Raw genomic sequence first — 19802 nt, 5'->3', positions numbered from 1 at the left:
AGAACGATATCTGCAAGGTGTGGGACATGTCCATGGACGAGGTAGGAGCTGGGCGGGGGACTCACAGCCGCGGGCAGCCTCTGCCCCGTTTCTGTTGGTGAGCGAGTTCAGTCAGAATCCGCCCGGCAGCGGGGAAGGCCCGGGGTGAACGGCTGGGGCCGGTCTCCTCGGGGGGGGCTGCCTGGTCCGGCCTGTGCCCGGCGGTGGCCTGGGGTCATTGGGCACACGCTGTGGTGGTTCGGCATCCGGCAGGCTCATCACAAAGGCTGTTTGTCAAGATGAGCAAGTACTTGCTGTGCATGCTTGGGCCCAGCTCTGGCAGGGCTGTTGTTGTGTCCGAGCTGCTGGCCCCATGCTGCTGGCTGAGGATGCGAAGCAGAGCTGCGTGTGGGTGTAAAACAAGGTGCTCTGAGGGACCTTCCCTCCGGGTGTCTGATGGATCATGCTTAGGGTCAGCTAGCGTAAAGGGCCGTATTCGCACCTGTTGGTTTTCTGTAGTATGTGTAGGACTTGAACCAGAGCTCAGGGGTTATTAGAAGATGGTGCCTTAGCTGTAGCTGAAATTAGCTTAGGTGTGTAGCCTGTATCTACAGCAGCTTGATTATGGAGATAATATTAATGCTGTCTCTAAGTAGGCCTATTTTTCTCTAGCAGTTGTAATGCATCCTGCTAGTAAGTGTAGTTTTCTCTCATAGATAAACAGCCTTTTAAACTTCAGCTACAGACTGTCAATGGCAATTCAACATAATGTTTTGGTATTTTTCTCAATATTCTCAGAAGCTGGAACAAATTCTCAAGGAAGAGAGATATTTTTTTAGAAATTATTGTTTTATTCCCTGTGTCTTTCTTTAGATATTTTAAATAAACGTGGAAGATGTGTCCTTTATTCCCAAATAGAGAACTAACCTTGTGTTTTAATGTGATAAAATGAGGAGGAGATTTCTTCTTTTGTATCCCCTGATCAATTGCTGATGGTAATCCCTTCCCTTGTTTCTTTTTGTATGTCTGGGTGATGTCACTGCCAAAAAACAAGGAATTTGCTGAATTCTGACTTCGCATGTCCTCACCTCTATTGAGGCAAAGAGCAAAAGAAGCTAAATATGACTTTTTGTCTCATTGTGTAGCAAATCACTGGCACCCCGAGTCACCACAGGCTCTTGCTGGTCTTCTCTCATTGACAAGAGAGGATGGTGGTATAGCATGTTGGTAATAACTGTTGGGAAATAACTGATCTCTTGTAGTGAGTTTGTAATCACTTTGATCCCGTCGTTGTGCTGTGAGAAAAGGTTTGACTTGTGTTTGGAAATTGCAGAAGTCTGTTTACTTCTCTGTTCACTTTCTTCACAGGATGTGGCTTTATTTCTTCAGGAGTTCAACGCCCCTGATATATTCATGGGAGTTTTTGCCAAGTCAAAATGCCCTCGCCTTACTGTAAGTATGGGCTGTCAAAAACTGTCCCATATTCATAGAAACAGTAGATAGCTATGCACATGCGTTTACACATATCTCTTTCCTCCTCACACTGCATGTTTGAATACGTTAGGGGAACGAGAAGAAAACGCAAAATCAAATTTTAAAATGCTTTTTCACAGTGTTTTTAGTATGGTCTAATCACTAAGTATTTCAGTGATGCTGTAGCTGATACATGTCATTATTGATGAAGAATTAAGTTTATCAAAGCTAGTTATAAGGCTTGTTATAAAAACCAGTAAAGACTGACCTTTTTTCCTCACTATTTGTTTCAGCATTGTTGAACAGTCATGAATTTGTTTAGTCAGACCTAAAAAATAATCTTAGTGGTTAGGAACTGTTAGGTACCAGTACTTAAAGGGGGAAGAAAAAAAATGCGTTGTTTTGATGTCTGACTTTTTTAGCTTGTTTTGCACAGTGCACTAGCATTCAGGATTCAAGACAGGGTTTTCAGTGCCGTTCAGTGTTGGTATAACTCCCCTTTCTCTGAAGTTAGCAGAAGGTTTATTTCGGGACATACATGTAGGGCTTTGAGAGTACAACCAAAATTTGGAAGTCGGTGCAAATTGTCTGTCACGGCTAGTGTCTTGAAATCGTGGCTGCTAGAGTGTCTGATGTAATTTGGCAGAGGTAATAGAATGTTAGTAAAGAAGATAACCTTGAGTGGTGAGGCTTGATTTCCAACTTAAAGCTGCTTTAAGCAAGCGATTCCCAGGACCTTCTGTGTTAGCACCAGTCACCTGCAGGTGTTTCAGTCCCCTTTATAGAAGCATGCATCCTTTTAATGATTGTCTATCCATGGCTATCCTAATGGGATGCACTGCTTTGGGTTGTGGTGGGTTTTTTTGTGTTTTTTTTTAAATCTCTGCAATCAGAAAATAAGCTTTGCTGGAAGCTTGAATGGATACCAATTTCTTTTGGGAGGAAGTGAATATCTGTGAGGGTTACACTTGCATGGTGATATTTTTGTTCTTAGGAGTCTTTACTGGTGGGTCATAAGAACTTGGAGATCAAACTGGGAAACACCTTTGGACCTTCTTTGCTTTTGTCTTATAGCTGTGGAAATAAAACTGTGAGCTATGTTGCAGTTGCTTCACTATACTGTGTTTTGCCTTTTCAGGAAATCTGTGTGGGAATATTAGGAAACATGGCCTGCTTCCAAGACATATGCATGTCCATTAGTAAAGATGAGAATCTTGGGTAAGCGTTCATGTGCTTTATACATGCATGAATACTGCTTTTCTGGACTCACAATCATGAAATATATGTTACAGAGGGAACTAGGTTTGCCTGCCATGCCTCATCTTTATTCACACCTTTTTGGCTAAACGTGTTTGAGTGGGAAGTGTTAGTTACCAAAAAAAAAAAAAAGGATACAGACCACTATGTTTTTTTGTGGTTTTTTTAATCATGAGTCAGGTTCTTGAATCTTTAATTTCTAAGTTTGACAGTCTCGAAAGACTGGTAATGCCTGCACAGTCTGGAAAAGCTGATTTTAATCTCAGAACACGGCTGCAGCTTTGCAATTAACCTTAACTCTTATCTTGCATTTTCTCCTTAAAGACAAGTGTTGTTGCAACGTTTGTGTGATTCAGACTCTCCAACTCTTCTGGAAACAAGCAGGTAGGATATCTCAGAATTTAATGCATCCTTAGTGTAATTCTGCTGTGTTCTGAGGCCTGGGAAGAAAATTGCTAAGTGGGCTCACTATTGTATTATCCTCTCATCCTATCCTTGTATAATTTCTGCATTGTTCTGGAATCGATTTGCTGTGAGGTAGATTCCTGTGTCTGTTACATCACTCTCATTATTTTAGGTTTACACTTGTACAGCTAAAATGAATGAACTGGCTTCTAATTTGTTAAATGGGCAATTCTTGTCTAGGTTGTTGTTAACTTGCCTCTCCCAGCCTGAGGTGGCCAATGTCTGGGTTGAGAGAATCCGAGAAAACCCTTCTGTGTATGACTGTGTTTGCTTCATCATGTCCAGCTCTACAAATGGTAAGCTGCTAAAACACGGTGGGAATTAGTGGCTGTTTGCAGGAAAAAAAGAAAAAAAAAAAAAAGAAGAAAGAACTGAAGTATGCTGTTTAAAGGCAAAGATTTTCAACTGGAAGTACAAAATTCCTTTAAAATAAAGTAAACCTCATGAAATTAAAGGACACCAAAATAAACTTGTTTTGCCTTTGCAGATGTATAAATATATATAAAATCAACCAGAAAAGCACCCATGGAGGAAGAGGAAAGCTCTATGGGGGAATCAAAATAAATCGAATAGAAGAAATTTTTATTTGTCACAGTAAAGGACATGGTCCTCAATCAGGGGTATACATATGTAATTTTTCATCGCTGAAACAAGACCTCACTTAAATTTTTTTTCAATTCAGATATCTATTTTCATTTTTTAGAAGTACCAAACTTGTGGAATGTGAACTGAAGGAATGATTCAGTTACACTCTGAATGGCAGCTGAATAGTGCACAGGCTTTGGGTATGCTGTCAGTGGTACACAAAGCTCTCTTAGCACTTATTTAGCAAAAACCACACTAAGGACCTAATAATGGAAATATTTTGAATAACATTTATTTTTCAAATGCAACTCAGTTGTAACAGCAGTTATCATTTGTCTAGGAACCCTAATAATTTATCTTTTTCAATTTGGTTGGGGTTTTCTTTTTTTTCTTATGACAATGGTGAGAAATCCTGCTCCATCCGCTTGAAATCACAGATCTACTTAAGTAAAATGCAGATTGGCAGGTGTAAGGTTAGCGGAAAACTGCATATTTGGGGACAAATTTTGCAGTTTCACTTCAGAAGCAGAAGTTACGACTTTTCAGGAACGTGAAATGTCTTTGCAGAATAAAGTTCCTGCTTCATGGATGGCATGATAAGGTAGAAGATATCTGTGGCTTTTCCAACAATCCCTATTTATCAAGCTCTTCACATGATTTATGCCACAAAAAGGAAATAAACATAGCAACCCTTAGTAGGTCTTGAACAAAACTAATATATTTCAACACTGAATTTGCTCTGAATACTTTTATATGTTAGTGTTTTGTGAGCTGATTTTTTGCTCTTCGTTTTTCGTCTTGTTGAGATGTATCCATTCTCTCTTGTGCAGTTGAATTGCTGGTAAAAGTGGGTGAAGTGGTGGACAAACTCTTTGATCTAGATGAAGAGCTGATGTTAAACTGGATTAAAAATGGCACTTGTCGGTCTGTCGGACCATCTGTAGATGATTCCCCCGAAGAACTTCCAGATTTTAAGATTGTGCCTTGTATACTTGAAGCAGCTAAACAAGTCCGGTATGTGGGATTTCTTTTTGGTTTCATGGCTGGGGAGACTCCTTATGACCTTGTTAAGGCCTGTGTCTGAACATCTTGATGTCAGTGGGAGCTGCGTAGTTTAACAGATCACTAGAGTACATTTTCCTGTACTTCTCATTGGAAATGAGCCAAACTAGATTGATAGCAAAGAGAATGGCAGTGATTGCCGATAGTCTTCTGTGTGTCCAGGACACACAAAATATAAACTCGGTAATCAGATCATTAATTTATCTTTGGTTTTTTGTTTGTTCTGTGTAGATCAGATAATCCGGAAGGACTTGATGTTTATATGCATATTTTGCAGCTCCTGACCACAGTGGATGAGGGTATCCAGGCTATTGGTAAGACACTTGAATTGCTACATATGATGGGAGCAAGAGTGGCAGTAACTTCTGGATCATCAGATATTTAATGGGGAGGAGAATAATTCTTGTACCTAGATTAAATTTGTTGGGTTGGTGGGTTCTCTTTCTTTCTCAAGTGCAGGCTCCTGATGGAGGAAAAGAGACTTGGAGTTTGCTTTATGACCTGGTTTGCCATGAACTTTGCCAGCCAGACGATCCACCGATCATTGTGCAGGAGCAGAAGACTGTATTAGCCTCTATTTTGTCTGTGCTGTCTGCTATGTTTGCTTCACAAACAGAACAAGAGTACACCAAGATGAGGAAAAGCAAGTGATGCTTTTTTCTGTTCGGTTTTGTTTTGTTTTTTCTTTTTTTAAGTTATTTTCACATTTATTTAATGTATATGAGGGGAAAGGTGGTTAATTTATTACTGTTTACTGGAGATCAGTTCAGAATGCAGAATTCAGTTACATGTTTGAATACAGTAAGACTCTTTACTGGTAACTCTAAAGATCACAGATAGCTCAGAGTTCAGTTACTGGGTATCTCTGAAGAGTTACAGTTATAGAATCTACAGATTCTGTTCAGTCTTCTCCATTGGGTGAATTAATGAAAATTGCAGAATTCATCTTTGCTAAAATATGAGGTCTTGTTCATAATTCTTTTTAGTTGAGGGAGATTCTGCACTTACGTAAATCCACCTTTATCACTTGTTACTTTTCAATCCATTGACAAGTCTTTAGAATTAAAAGCCTGTCTCGGGAATGTAAGTCAGGGTCATCTGCAGCAGAAAGACGTGTCAGTTTGGTTTATCGGATAGGATTAGCTGGATGCAAATTTAAAATGCTAACCTCTGAGTTACTGCTAGAGACATTTTCCTTGTCATATTCCTTACCTCTGGCATATGCTTTTTATAGACACAGGTTAGCTTGCAGAAAAAAATGGTTTGGGTGTTCTTGTACATTTCCACTTGCTTCTTTAAACAGTCTTTGAGTGACAAAACAACACCATCAGAATATACATTCCTATAGCTTTTGTGTAAAATCTTGCAGTGTGTTTCAAAATTCTAACGCCTTGAAAGGATGGGGGAAAACTTTTCAGTGTTGAACTTATATTTTCTTGTTACTTTATAAAATCTTGCAGTGTGTTTCAAAATTCTAATGCCTTGAAAGGATGGGGAAAACTTTTCAGTGTTGAACTTCCATTTTCTTGTTACTTTACATTAGATATGCCTCTGATTGGGAGCTTGATTCGGATCTTACAGTACATGGAGGGTCGTGGGAAGAGACCTGCTGATAACTCAAAGGAGTCTGAAGAAGAAGAGACTGGGAAGGCTGATGTAAATGAGGAAGATTTCCATTTAAAAATTTTGAAGGATATTTGCTGTGAATTACTTTCCAATATGCTTCAAGAACTGACCAAGGTAAGAATAAACAAAATTCTAAGAGGAATTTCTGCTGGGTAGGTAAGAAAAAAAACGTTACTATGAATGTGGGCGTTTTCCTGTGCAAGTGAAGTTGCATACTGGAACTTCATTAGAGAATTGGTCAGAAGGTGAGTAGCAACATGTGTGTTAGATAGCAGGGACACAGGTTTTCTGAGCCTTCAGGGCCAGGATTCTGTACGATAAATTCTCTAGGTATATGTTGCCATTTCTTTTGAGTGAAGGCCAATTTACTTAAGAAAAAGGGAAGAATACCAATATATAAACTCAGCTCAACTTTTGTATTCTGGGAGCAATCAGATTAAGAGACTTGCGATGTGTGAGCTTTCATGCCTTTTTGTATTAGCTACATCTGGCATTCTCTGAGGACTGTATGTTCTGGCTGTTTTACCCATTTTTGAGAACAAAGCACATAGTGTAAACACAGTGTGCACAATTTTGAGTTTGTTCTTTCGACAACTGTTCATGACATGCTAGTTGTATTTCTCATTTTATTTTCCAGGAAAATATGTTAGAAGGACTGCACCAGGGACATTTAAATGAACAGACTTGTTCCTGTGCATTTCAGAACCTCTTACCTCTGTATTTTGCATCGGTGAGTATATGACAAGGTCTTTAACATAGCTGAAAAAATACTACCCAGGTGGCAAGGCCTTTCAGAATCTGATGTAGAGGTAGCTAGCTTTGCCTAGATCATCAGCTGATATAAAGTGTGCTGGAATGAATGGAAGTTTGCACATTTATGCTAGCTGAGAATTTGTCCTGTACATTTTTATAGAATGATTATTCTAAGTATTTTTCATAGGGAGCTTTTCTTTGTGTACTTTTAAGCAATAAAATAAGAGTTTGGGGAAGGTGATAATGTTTCAAAATTTAGACCAACTGAAATTGTGGGGTTTAGGAGGAAGATATCCACTGTGGAGCATTTTCCATTATTCTTTGCCGTGGCTGCTGTTGGTGGAAAGGTACAAGAGTAGGAAGATGCCCTATACCAAGTATAAGAATTCTGTGTTCCCTCCAAATTTGTTATTTTTGTCTTTTTGTGTGTGTGTGTGTTTGCAATTTATTTCCAGGTAGAGAGTTTCCTTGAAGTTCTGCGTGAGGCTGATCAGACACTTGCTGACAATCTAGAAAAACGGTTCCCAAACCTGAAGGTTCACGCCTAAGAATGTACATGAAATGTTTTCCTTCTTTGGCATGAAGATTTTTGACTGTTTCATTACAGTGTTTCAGAAACGAGGCAACCTCCATGCCAACAGGTGGCTTTTAAGAAATGTTCCAGGTAGCCCTGCTTAACCTAGGGTTTATCTGGTCTGCATGGCAAAGGAAGTTACTGTAAATTCAGTTCTGCATCTTCCGTCCTGTTTGCTCTGGTGATGAGACTGTTGATTTCTAATTGCTCTTCTGCAGCATAGTGTTCTTTGAATAACTCTTGATTCTGTGCTTTTCAACTTAAGTTGAAACAGCAAAATGAATGAAGTGCACTTGGTGGTTTTTTAAGATGATGCTGGTTTCTTCCAAGTTGCTGTTAGCAAAAGGAGAATTGATCAATGGGAAATCCCAGCTGTCCTCTGACGAAGGACCTTCAAGCACGTGATAAAAACAGAGTTGAATTACACAGAGTTGTTTGGGACTTTTTTCTTTTTCTCTTTTAGATTATATCAGTACCTTGAGCAGGTATCGTAACAGAAATGTTTCATCCTGCTCTTTTAAAATCTTCACACTTCCTGCATTGAATCCTCTTCTCCACTGCGGTTCTGAGTTGTGTTGTCTAGGTCCTGTGCTGTTTAAAGGATTTGAGAATACTGTTACCAGTGGTCTGTGCTGCAGCTTCCAACCATTGCAGCCATTTATCCAGAGTTAGAGTTGTAGGGCAGGTTTGGATTTAATCTGTGGCACACTTGTGAACTTTCTGCTTTTGTAAAGCAGTCTATACTTCAGTTTGGGAATGTAACATGTATCAGACAGCTCTTCCTCATCATCTGTGTGTCTTAAGAATTATCTGTGAATGACATTGAAATGCCATGTTAGCCTTGCTTTTTCAGGGGAGCTTAAGGTGTTAGGTCACTTGCAGTAAATTCAGTATACAGTCTTCTAAAAATTCCACTTATGTTTTAACTGCATTACATTTTAGATTATGTGCCTGCATGCAGTGCAGCTAACACTTTCTGTGTCTGAAAAGACAGTATAGCAACATATCAGCTTCCCTGTTTCTGTAAATGAGTGTGGAAAACAATTGGTCATTATTAGGTTTGGGATGTGAAAGAAGATGCGAACCAGAGCGTAGAGAATAACTTAATACCTGCTCACACATTCCCTGGCTCTCCAGGTCTCTATGGACTTTGTATTGTGCTGGGCTATGTTTTGTTTGCCCTGAGTTACCTGTACATGTGGTAAAATACAGTATGTGTATATGTATATAGCCTTTTCAGCCAAGCTTCCAGTTTTCAAAAACACTGCAATTTAATCATTCCCTTGGGCTGCCAGCAGCATCTAAGTTGTCAGCAGGGGATTCAGAATTACAAATATCTGACTTTTGTGTCACCAAAAAGAATTGCCATGGTTTCTATCAATTTTTGTATGCTGTGGTTATTGGAGAAAACTGGTAACTGTGAATAGGATGACAGCATTTTTCATACCACTTTGACATTTTTTGGATATTTTCTTAAACCTACAGATTTGTAATAAAGTTTCTTTTTTAAAAAAACCCTATGCTTTCCTTCATTCTAAGTGTCAAATTTGTTTTCTGAGCCACTGGAAATGTCTGTTATTCTCAAGTATGTCATTTGTAAGAGGAAAACTGAACCTCTTCATAATATCAGTGTCCTGTTGTCCTTCATTGGGTATTCGTTTTAACTCTCTCTTGCTTTCTTTGCTTAGTCATTTTTATGGTCTGGAAGTTAATATCTCTCTCATACAGTTGTTAACATTTTTCTGAGTTTAGTTTGTCCCCAGGTGTAAAGTAAGTAACTTTATGATAGTCCACCAGAGCTAAACATTATTTCTGGTTTGTGTCTTGAAATTTGTTGTTGAAATTTGACAGTAGTTAATGTAATGTACAAAAAAGCTGAGACAAGTTCTGTTGTTTTATTTTGTTCCTTCTTTGTTTCAGTGTACAAGTATCCAGTATTGGCTGGTTAATTGTTGAATGAGGTATCACTAATTACAACGAGTAGGTGAGATAGATTGTTTCCCTGACATAGGTATTGCCTAAGTGGGATGGTATCTAATGCCTGTCATGGGGTATAAAAAATAGCCCATGTCAATAAATGGGAAACCAGCTGAGTCCCATCCTCCTGCTCTAATGCAATAGAAGGTGTAGAAATGGGGCCATCAGCCTGGCTTCAGCAGAATAATTCAGGTATGCCAGGAATTTTTATCCTTGATAATAAACATAGTGAAATGGAAACTGAATTCCCCCTTTGCCCCGCCAGACAGCGACTCTTGCGCAGCCTGTGCTGCGTGGGTGAGGCAGCAGTGTCTTCAGGAGCAAGAGGCTGGTGTCAAATTGAATGCAAGGTAAAGGTGTGCAATGTTTCTGGCATTCAGATGTGGAAGAAACTACTTGTGGTAGTGGGTGAATGATGTGTCTGGACATGGTGCGCGTGTATTTCGTTGTTTTGCCAGCAGGGATCTCCCTTAGCCTCTGCTTCCTGAACATTGTGGGGTTTTTTTGGTTTGTTTTTTGATGGTGGCGGGATTTTTGAGGGTGGGAGCTGGAGGGTTGGGGATGGTGGGGTTGTTTGGGTTTTTTTTGGTTCCTTCTCATAGCCATACTTTGACACCAACTGGCAAGCCAGATCTCTCTGGACTACTTGATTCAGAATGTGGTATCTATGTGTACAAGCTGGCGAGCAGCTTTCTTCCAGACCAAAGATCTGATTGCCTCTGTAACATCTTCTTTTGGGGAAAAATGAGAAAGACTTGTCACTGCTTTGTGCAGAGCTCTGAACAAAAAGCAGGTATTGAACTAAAGTAACAGGAACTCGGTCCTGCTTGGACAGAGCTCGATGTGAATTCTGGCATGAGAACACCTAGAAAAGAGAGGGAGAAGTCAGACTGGAAGGCCTTGTTTTAATTTAGACTTAATAGATCCATGTAATAATTTCACTCAAAGATAAGATTCTACCATTCTTTTGACCAGGTTTCATGTACATTTGGCATCGTTATCCCATGTGGTAACTTTTTCCTGGAGGGGCAAAGCACCATAAAACCAAAGAAATTTGATATGTGGGGAAAAAAAACAATGATACTAGAATGCTTTATCTGCTCCCTTGACTGTGTGAGGAGATTGTTGCTGTTGTTATCCTAATGCTTGCCCAATATTCATGTCGCAAACCTGTCCTTTCTGGTAGACTAAACCATGAAACCTGATATGCTGGGAAGTTCTTTTTCTATGTTTCTCCGTATTCAGGTCACTCTGCTTTCTTAATTTTCTGACATTACTTTTGTAGTTTGTATTTTCTTGCGACTGCTATGGTGATTCCTTTTTCTGTGAGATTGTGTTACTAGGATTGACCTGTTATAACTACCTTTTGCTGTAACTGAGCTGAATGCAAAAAAAAAAATTACAATCTTTATTTGTAAGTCAACTATCTTCATACTTTATGATACTGGTATGAAAAGGTGTGGATATGTTACTGTGTGTTTGTTTTAAAAATCTGTGCTCTTTCCCACTAGCCTTATTTTGGCACTGAGAGTCACAAAAGCAGCAGTATCTCTGTTACCTTTTTCACTTGAGAATTTGCTTTTGTTTCTAGAGCAGAATCTCTTGGTCACAGCAGTTCCTTAGCATATCTTTTATCTTCCCTTTGAAACTAAATGTTGTCCGTTTTTTCCTTTTTAATGCTTGCTGGTTAATTATTTTTTCGTTTAGATGACAATCAAATTAATATGCTCTGCCAAGCTCAATGACAAAGGAAGAACCTGCTGCACCTGGGGCAAGGACCAGTCTGCTGTAATACTATACAATTTCTCCAAAATCCTTCATGTGAAGGCAAACAAAAGCAGTGAGCAGCTGTGCATTTGCTCTCCAGTCACAGCCGTGTGCGTCAGTCATGCAGTTAGTGTGCCCCTCAGTCAGAGCCGACAAGGCGTGTGCTAAGCGAATTTGACATCACAAGGCTGGTAAAATAAACCAGGTTATTTCCCATAGCTATCAACAGAGGTTTTGCAATGGGAAACGTTGCTCCTGTTCTTCTTTTTACTTGCCTCCCTGATTCAATTATTTACCTTTTCTTCTAACAAAAATGGTTTGATAATCCAAGGGGCTGACATCTGAGATTGGTAAGAGAAAAGGTTTGCTTCTGAGTTATTATTGAGAAGAAAATGAACAAACCCAGGAAAAACCCACTGGGCTTCTGTTTTCTTTCCTTTCTCCAGTTCAGGTCTTTGGGAGTTAGCTGCATGTCTTAATGATGTCTCAGAGAAGTCCGAGAGCTTGATTTTATAAAAAGACTAATACAAAAGAGAGGCTTGAAAAGGTAACAGTGGTAAGATGCTGTGAAGAGAAGTAAGGCAGTAATACTAGGGAGAGAAAGGAGATGAAGAAGGGACACTGAAGAGAAAGAAAGAAAGAAAGGAAAAAACCTGGAAGAATTATGACAAACGGGATAAATAGTAAGTGTGATGCTGAAGGAGAAAAGCATTAAATGCCAGTAACAATGTCAGCATTCTAGATTTGTCCAGGTGGAATACCTAATGTGCAGTCACCTGTCAAAAAGGTATAATGTTGATTATGTTTTGGGTGGTTGCTTTTGTTTTTGTTTTTGTTTGGTTTTTATTACTGTTCACCCCCCTGTTTTTGCTGGCTGGCTGAGGCACCAGGGAGCCCTTTCATCTGGAGGTGAGGCAGTTTCAGGTGTTGTGCGCCCCTGCCTTGCACGGATCTTAAACCTGCCAGAGGTGCGATCTGAAAGCAGAGTCCTACAGGGTCGATCCTCGTGTTGCACATTGTTCTGACATGGTCTGATACGGTACTCCTGGTTTTGATAACTAGTTAGGTATTGAGGGGAAGGGGCCTGCTTGATGCCTGCCTGTTTTTACTCAGAACAAAATCCTCCTCGGTCTGTAATAGCAGACAATATGAGTATGAATCTACAATCTTGAATTTGACTTCAGCATTTTTATATGAAAACATATTTACCCAAAATTAAAAATTCTATGTGATTAATATATTCTGTTACTACTGGGATTAAAATCCAAGCCTTGATGTAACACTCATACATCCCTAGTAATTTCTTCATACATATGGAGAAGGCATGGTGACTGACTGCATGTTTGTGCCTAGGATAACTGAAGTCCCATGTTGTTGACACTTCCGCAATTTATGTCACTTCATTCAATTTCCAAGGAAACCTTCGAAAAGCAAATGCACCTTGACATTCTGTGTTGCAATGGTGGCAGTTATTTGTTCTGTGCTTTAGGTTATGCAAACTCCATTTTAATTTTGCAATGAGCTTATATCAATATTATTTTTGTTGTCATGCACATTATTTTTGGTGACAGCTCTGTTTAAAGATGTTGTAACTTTAACAAGCCATCTGTTAACCTTATGTAGAAAGGAAATGCTTTTGTCAATTACTCTAATGAAATCACAAAAATCATTTCCTGGTCTCCAGTTGTAGCCCGGTCATCCTATCTTCTGTCAATAGGAGGATATTGAAACACACAGGAAAATACGTGCATGCTTTTGTCCTGCCCTGCAATATAGCCATAGTGTTGTATTTTAGTGCAGCAAGTTGTAATTAGGCAGTGATGTCAGAAGGTTTTATTTTCCATTAAAAATTCTCTGTAGCACAAACTCTCTATTTAACATCAGGGTTTCCTCATTAGTCAGAAGGAAGGCTGGGCACAGGAACCGTGGGAAGGTGTTTCGAGTTTGTGCCAGCCTGATTAGTAAAGATCTTGATTTCATGAGTTAGAGAGTAGAAAGGAAGGAGAAAAAACTTCAGCTTAGATGGGAATAAACAAAACTGCAAAACTACTCCATTCTGTCATTTGGGATGAGGCCACCAGAATGGCTGAATGGAAGGAGGAGAAATAGTGGATAGAAAAGGCTGGAGTGATGGGAAAGGGAAAAATGAATGGTGAAAACATGGAAGAGCAAGGAAGGACTCCAGCCTTGTGAGCTCTTTAGATGGAAGACATTTATCAGGGGATAAAAAGAAACATGGGAAACTGCCTATGAGCTGCCAAATGACATAGGTCCAAGGAAAGTCTTTGAGGAGCTTGTCAGTTGCAAGTCAAGGTAATTTTGACAACAACTTTTGACAGCTGAAACCTTATCAAAACAGAGGAAAGAAATGAAAGAGATCTGAATTCAGTTCTCAGCTTATCCAAGGGCTTTTTGTGTTTAACCTCCTTAAGCCAGGTAACCCCGTGGTGCCTTGCGATGTGATTCAGCGGCAGATCTGGATAGTTTTCCCCCAGCCAGCAGTGGTTGCCTGTTCAGCTGCACTGCTCAGCTGTCTGCCTGTGTGTTTTTGAGAGCACAGTCACAAATTTAAAGTGGTTTCTTTGGCCACAGAAGGAGAGCGTTGTGTAGAAGCACGTCCTTATCCAAATGTGGGCTTTTGCCTCCTCTCACATGGAGCTGTTCCTGACAGCAGCTTAGGCCTGTCCTAACACCATGTTTTAATTTCTAGCCTTGTGTATGTGCTGGGGAGGCTTATGGAGGGAGATGTAGTCACAGGAAAGACAGTTCCCTTATATTCTACTAGATGCACTCACGTCATGGGTTTGTCATTTGCAAGTGACACAGTGTGTGTCTGTGCAGATGTCATTTATGGTGTGCTATGCCAAATTCACCAGCAAATCTCTGATAACGACTTTTACCGTGTGATTTTTCAGGTGAATTTGCACCCGCTTATCAGGAAATTCATTCTAGACTGTATTTTCTTAATAGTTTGTACTAATAAGGTAAGGAAAAGTGGGTGGAGTTAAAAAATCTTAATAAAAGCAAGAAATACCAAATCTATTTAATCCCCTTTGTCCTCTGGAGCATTTCTCCCATTCTCAATTGAAAATAAAGTTGATTAAACACAATTTGTTCTTGACTAAAAACAGATTTTAAAATGAGCAAATATTTTCTCCAGGTAGTTTGCCAGCTATTCAAAATTAGTTTGACTCATCCAGAATGAACTTTTTTTCCGATCTTTTATTTATAAAAATTAGTACTCTTCCCATCCCTAGCTCTTTTCCATTTGATTCCTAAAAGCATTGTGAATAGATGGGAGGTGTAGTGTTTGTTCACTAAATGTGCCATTGTGAATTGTACCAAGCTCTACTTGCACAAACACCTCTTTGTTAAATCTTCATTAACCTCTTCTTCTCTACACTTGCATCCTCTTATCAATATTCAGTTATATGTCTGCTCACAGTTTCCCACCCTCATCTTTTATCCATTATCCTGGTTACTGTTTAGCTAATGCTTTTAGCCTTGAATATTCTTATAATGTTGTATTTCTCTGAAACAAAATTTTGCACCAAGTGTTACTAAAAGCAAAGCCCTCTAATCAGGCAGATGAAGCTCATTAGTGTTCTGTTTCAAGGAGCCTTTCTTTGATGCAAACTAATTAATTTTGCCCCATTGCAAAATTGTCCTAACTATAATGGGAGCTAAAATCTAATAAGATAAAAGGAACACAGAGGGGAAAAAAAAAAGTCTGTCATGATAACACGGTGAGATGAACAGCTTTTGCTAATCCTGGAAATGATGATGAGTTTCACAAGCTCCGAGGCTGAACATTGTACTATTGCTGGTGTATTTAAAGTCCCCACTGTGAATTGATGGGTTTACATTGCTTGCTGGTTTTCATCCTTACGGCAGAAAGTAACTGTGATTTAATTTACTTTGTCTGACCAGTGGTCGGTGTTGGTGCCTAGACCGGAATCTGCCCTCAGCAGTCTGCTTTGCTGTGTGAACACCTGGATTTTTGTGGATTGGGGCAGTGTCTGAAGTCTGAGGACTCAGTCCTCCAAGTTTCACTTTGAAACACTGATGGAACATAACAGATTGGCTAGGAACAAAAAAATCTGGCCACATGCTCTGTTTCAGAAGGGCTGATTGTTTACAACAAGGAGGTGAAATGGACGCAGAAAACCTGCTTTAACAGGCAGACCCCATGTCTTCTGTGATTCATGGGACATTAGGGTCAGCTCTTGATTTCCCTTGGCCTTGCTGTTTTTAAGGTTCGTGAAATACATTAAATGCAGTCTGTCTGCTGCTTGCATTCAACAAATCTATGTCAAATAAACTTCCCAAAGGAATATGAATATGGTAGAGCTGGTTACTGGCACACCCTCATGGTAAGGCTGTGTTGTCAGAAGTGCCTGGAGAGCTCTCCTCTTTTCTGAGTGGAGAATTCAGTCTGCTGAATTGCTTTCTGAGCTGCGCTTACTCATATCATTAGCAAGTACAAAGCTTTCTCCTTTGTTAGCTTGTTCCACCTCACTTTGAATGCAAAATATGCTGCTGTTATACTAATTAGGCCAAGAGGCTGAGGTTAACAAACACGCAGGCTTATTTATGTGCCAAGAGGCTGAGGTTAACAAACACGCAGTCACTTCTCTTATCAGCAGGCTTATTTATGCATTTGACTATTTTGCTTTGTGTTTGCCTATGATGTAAAAGAACTGGGTAATTCTTGAGGTTTTCTAACAGAAATGATAATGTAGTAGAAATAGTGCTAACAGGGTGGTTCCTTGATGGATGGAGTCCACTTCTACACTCCTTAAGGGATAGGGATGGAGAGGTATCGGGATGTGGTCAGAAGTAATCCTCGGCTTCAGATCCCATGTTACTCTGAGTGCTACGAGTGGCTGTTTTCGGTGCTGGTGGCTGAGGTTGCCCATGGCTCTCAAACACTGTTCTCCTCTTTTCGGGTGCTTTGTCTTTCCCATCCAGGTTAAGCATTTTGCACCCTGGACTCTGAGCTCTCTGCAGCTCACAGCAATGGCAGCATTGGTGCCAGATGCCTCAGCCACAAGCAGCTTCTTGGCCTCTCTCCCCTTGCCAGGGCTTTGGGGCTGATGGCCAGGATTGGTGCTGTGCAGCCATGTAACCTCGGCTCAGACTGTGTAAAACAGCTGTGAGCCTCCCAGTCACACTTGCCTGAGCTGTGCAGCAGGTACGCTGTGCCTGGCCATGTACCTCGCTGATCCCAACTTGCTGATTTAACTTCCCTGCTTGGCCTCAGACCTGCTTGCCACTACGGATTTATTCGGAGATCTGTTGGCTGCAGCTGGGTCCAATCCCCGCGCCTGCCCTGCTCCCCTTGCTCGGGTGCAGCGGCACTGCCCACCTGCCTGGCTCTCTGCACCAGCAACTGTGAGCAGGGCTGCAAATCCTGCAAGAGGGACGTGGATACATGATCCTTCTGCTTTACAGTCTGGGTAGCCACTCGACCATCCTGCCGGGAGGGCAGGATTGGTGCACAAGCCCAAGCAGAACAGCATTTGCAAGACTCAAGCGATGCTAATGGAAAGGCAGTATTTCCTCGTCCTCTCCAAGCTGCGCTGTATTTCCAGGCAGTATGTAGATCAGTTTGTCAAGCTTTCCACTTGGTTTTCCCCACCCCTGCTTCGTAGTTGTTGCTGGACTAAATCCTGTTTGCTGTAGTAACATGGGGAATTTTTGTCAGCTGGTGCAGGATCAGAGCTCTGTTGCTTCCTGCAGATTTAACCTGAGGTGGCTGGGCCAACATGGAGCAGATAAGAAAAAAAAAAAAAAAAGTTGTAATTGGCACTTGACCTGCCAAGTCCAGAGTAGTTGGAGTAAAAAGCTCTCTTTGATTCCCAGTCAGACAGCAGTTCTGTTTGAAACGTAGCTGATATTAAATTTGTGATATCATATTCACTGGTGAAAACAAATCAGAGTGTGGTTTCTGCCTTGCTCCAGCAGTGTCTTAACTAATCTTTTGTAAAAAGATTGCAAAGGTGTTGTTAGGAAAAACTACACCTTGTTTGCTGAGAGCAGCACGTAACTCATGTCACTCCTGATTTTATTTAGCTTTTATCAAGAGAAAAAAATATTACCTGCCTCAGATGAAAGGGCTAATATTACTTCTTTAAACAGTCCAAAGCAAATACACAAACAGTGAATGGTCTGTTGGCTTGGTGTGCTTCAGTAGATTTACACAGCATCTCTGGCTTTTCAAAACAAGCGTGCTTAGAGGCTATTGATACTACAGCTGGCTGAATCATGGGAGTGGGTGATTTGCCTGATTGGTTCTTGCAGTTTTCATTGGAAAAAGGTATTTGTAAATGTTTTCCATAATCGTGTAATTTAAATTCCCCTTTTTCTTTTGTTGCTTATTAACTGCTTATGAATCAAATGCTTTGTTATTCAACAACTATTCAGTACCAGAGTTAGCTGATTGCTAAACCACCCTCATGTGGATGTGGTCCCCTTCTGAGTAGCTGAGTTATTGCACCAAGACTTCCAGATGTTTCTCAGCAGTCATTCTGAGTACAGCACACGACAGTCATAGCCTCATGGTGGGGAAAGATTGGGTGAGTTGCTCTGGGAAGTGCTGTCGGAAGAATGGTGGTTCACAAAAGAAGGGAGCAAATGGAAGGATTCCCCTGTTGAAAGCTAGGGATTTCAGATCCATATATTTTTAGAAAATTTGAAAAGCTTTTGGATTTGGAGCTGTTTAACTCCCAGCATTTAGGTAAATAACCTAAACTGCAATGATCAGTTATCTCCTTTAAGTAAGAGAAGTTAAAAGTTGGGAGAATAAAGACTAGAAAGTGAATGGAAGCAAGCACTGCTGCTGAGGTGTTGTTATGATCAATGCTTTATAAATATTAAAAATCAGTAGAAGAAAATGAGTCAGATTTTCAGACCAGCAGTTTTTCAGGCATCAGTACACTAGGGCACCCATAAATTCCAAGCAGAATACAAGGAAGATCTGTAAAACCTATGCAGGAAAACCAACTTTTCCAAAGGGTTGCATGATGTTCATCTCCACTCTTCCCTGCAACTTCCATAGTGCTTCCCTAGGTGCCATGCAATTCTTAAAGGCATAACTTGTCTGCAGCAGTTAATTAACAGAAAGGCAGAGGGCTGTGATTGGAATTTGCAGTAGTCTATTCTGGAGAAGGTAATTATGATTAGAGTAGACTTAATACTAAGTCATATTAAACCTGTTTTGTTCAGGGATTAAACGCTTCATACCTTTTTCTGGAAAAGCTTTAAGTGGCCACATTGCCTCAGGCAAATGCTCCTGGTTGGAAAGGGAGATGTCTGGGCCAAATGAAGTCCAAGAGATGGCCGAGGAGGTTTATATTCCAGAAGTGATGTTGTGAAATTACCTCTTGGCAGATGAGAGCACTGTCTCCTACCACGCAGGGAGAAGTGGTAATTCACGCTGATGACCTTGGCAGGATTGAGTAGACTTTAGGGCTGACTGATTCCCTCCTTTAGCCTTGCTGTGTTGAGGCAGATAATCTTATCTTTCAGCAGAAGATTAATATTCCTGCAGATCATTCCCCTCCTGCCTTTCCATGGTTCTTGCCTCATCAGTTGTGGCCAGTTGAACAAAATCACCCTCTGACTCCTGTCTCTCCCCCAGCACTAGAGCACTTGTGAGCCCCTATACTATAGCAATTCTTCTCTTTTCTGTCTTTTTCTAGACCAGCTTCCTCAAAGTGTTGGTGGATACAAGACTTGGGCTGTGTCTGGAAGAATGTGCCCCAGGTTAGTTGAGTCCTTACATATCTGTGACCCATGGAAAGCAAACTTTCTCAGAGTGGGAGGAAGAGGAGACGTAGGGCAGAAGGTTTATGTTCTGTTTCACAGACAGTGAAAAGAGAGTTCCTTTACTGTGTGGCTTTCTAGGGAGGTGGAGATCTGGAGATGTGACAGTTTGCTTTTCATACTTTTCAGCCTAAAAATTTCCAGTGTGTTTATCTACAAATACATATGCACAGTGTTAGCACCACTGCCTGGTTGCAAGCTCTGCTGTCAAGTTCCTGCTGTGAAGAACAAAACAGAAACCCCTCAAAAATGGGACGAGACGAGTCACCTCTGAGGCAGCAGCAGGACTGGAGTCATGGCCTCTTCTGGCACCGCTTGACCTTCCTGGAGCTACTCTGACAAAGTGCCCAGAAAACATGGGACTACTCAGTCTGATCCACCCTCTCACTCGGGTCTGGAGGCTGCTGAGAAGAGGAGGATTCATTTAATGAGGAATTATGAGGGAAGACTGTAATAG

At 40.6% G+C, this 19802-nt stretch overlaps 1 protein-coding gene across 1 annotated transcript; it reads left to right on the top strand.

Annotated features, from left to right (window-relative positions):
- Positions 1-8: 8 nt before the first annotated feature.
- SAAL1 (serum amyloid A-like 1) lies at positions 9-7822 on the top strand. Its single transcript, XM_010084932.1, has 11 exons — positions 9-41; positions 1348-1431; positions 2591-2670; positions 3034-3093; positions 3355-3470; positions 4590-4773; positions 5053-5135; positions 5276-5464; positions 6365-6561; positions 7085-7177; positions 7656-7822. The coding sequence occupies exons 1-11, from the start codon at positions 27-29 to the stop codon at positions 7746-7748; spliced, it is 1194 nt and encodes a 397-aa protein (XP_010083234.1). The 5' UTR covers positions 9-26; the 3' UTR covers positions 7749-7822.
- The last annotated feature ends 11980 nt before the right edge of the window (positions 7823-19802 follow it).

The sequence above is a fragment of the Pterocles gutturalis genome, unplaced genomic scaffold, assembly GCF_000699245.1.
Source record: "Pterocles gutturalis isolate BGI_N339 unplaced genomic scaffold, ASM69924v1 scaffold20645, whole genome shotgun sequence".
Taxonomy (NCBI): Eukaryota; Metazoa; Chordata; class Aves; order Pterocliformes; family Pteroclidae; genus Pterocles; species Pterocles gutturalis.
Note: the sequence above shows the minus strand (reverse complement) of the source record. Positions and strands in the feature narration are given on the sequence as shown.

What these genes read in the sequence shown, in the direction of transcription:
- SAAL1 (XM_010084932.1), top strand. An exon ending in CAAAATGCCCTCGCCTTACT is followed by an intron (nt 1,432 to 2,590) that starts GTAAGTATGGGC and finishes TTGCCTTTTCAG; the next exon opens with GAAATCTGTGTGGGAATATT. An exon ending in AGTAAAGATGAGAATCTTGG is followed by an intron (nt 2,671 to 3,033) that starts GTAAGCGTTCAT and finishes TTCTCCTTAAAG; the next exon opens with ACAAGTGTTGTTGCAACGTT.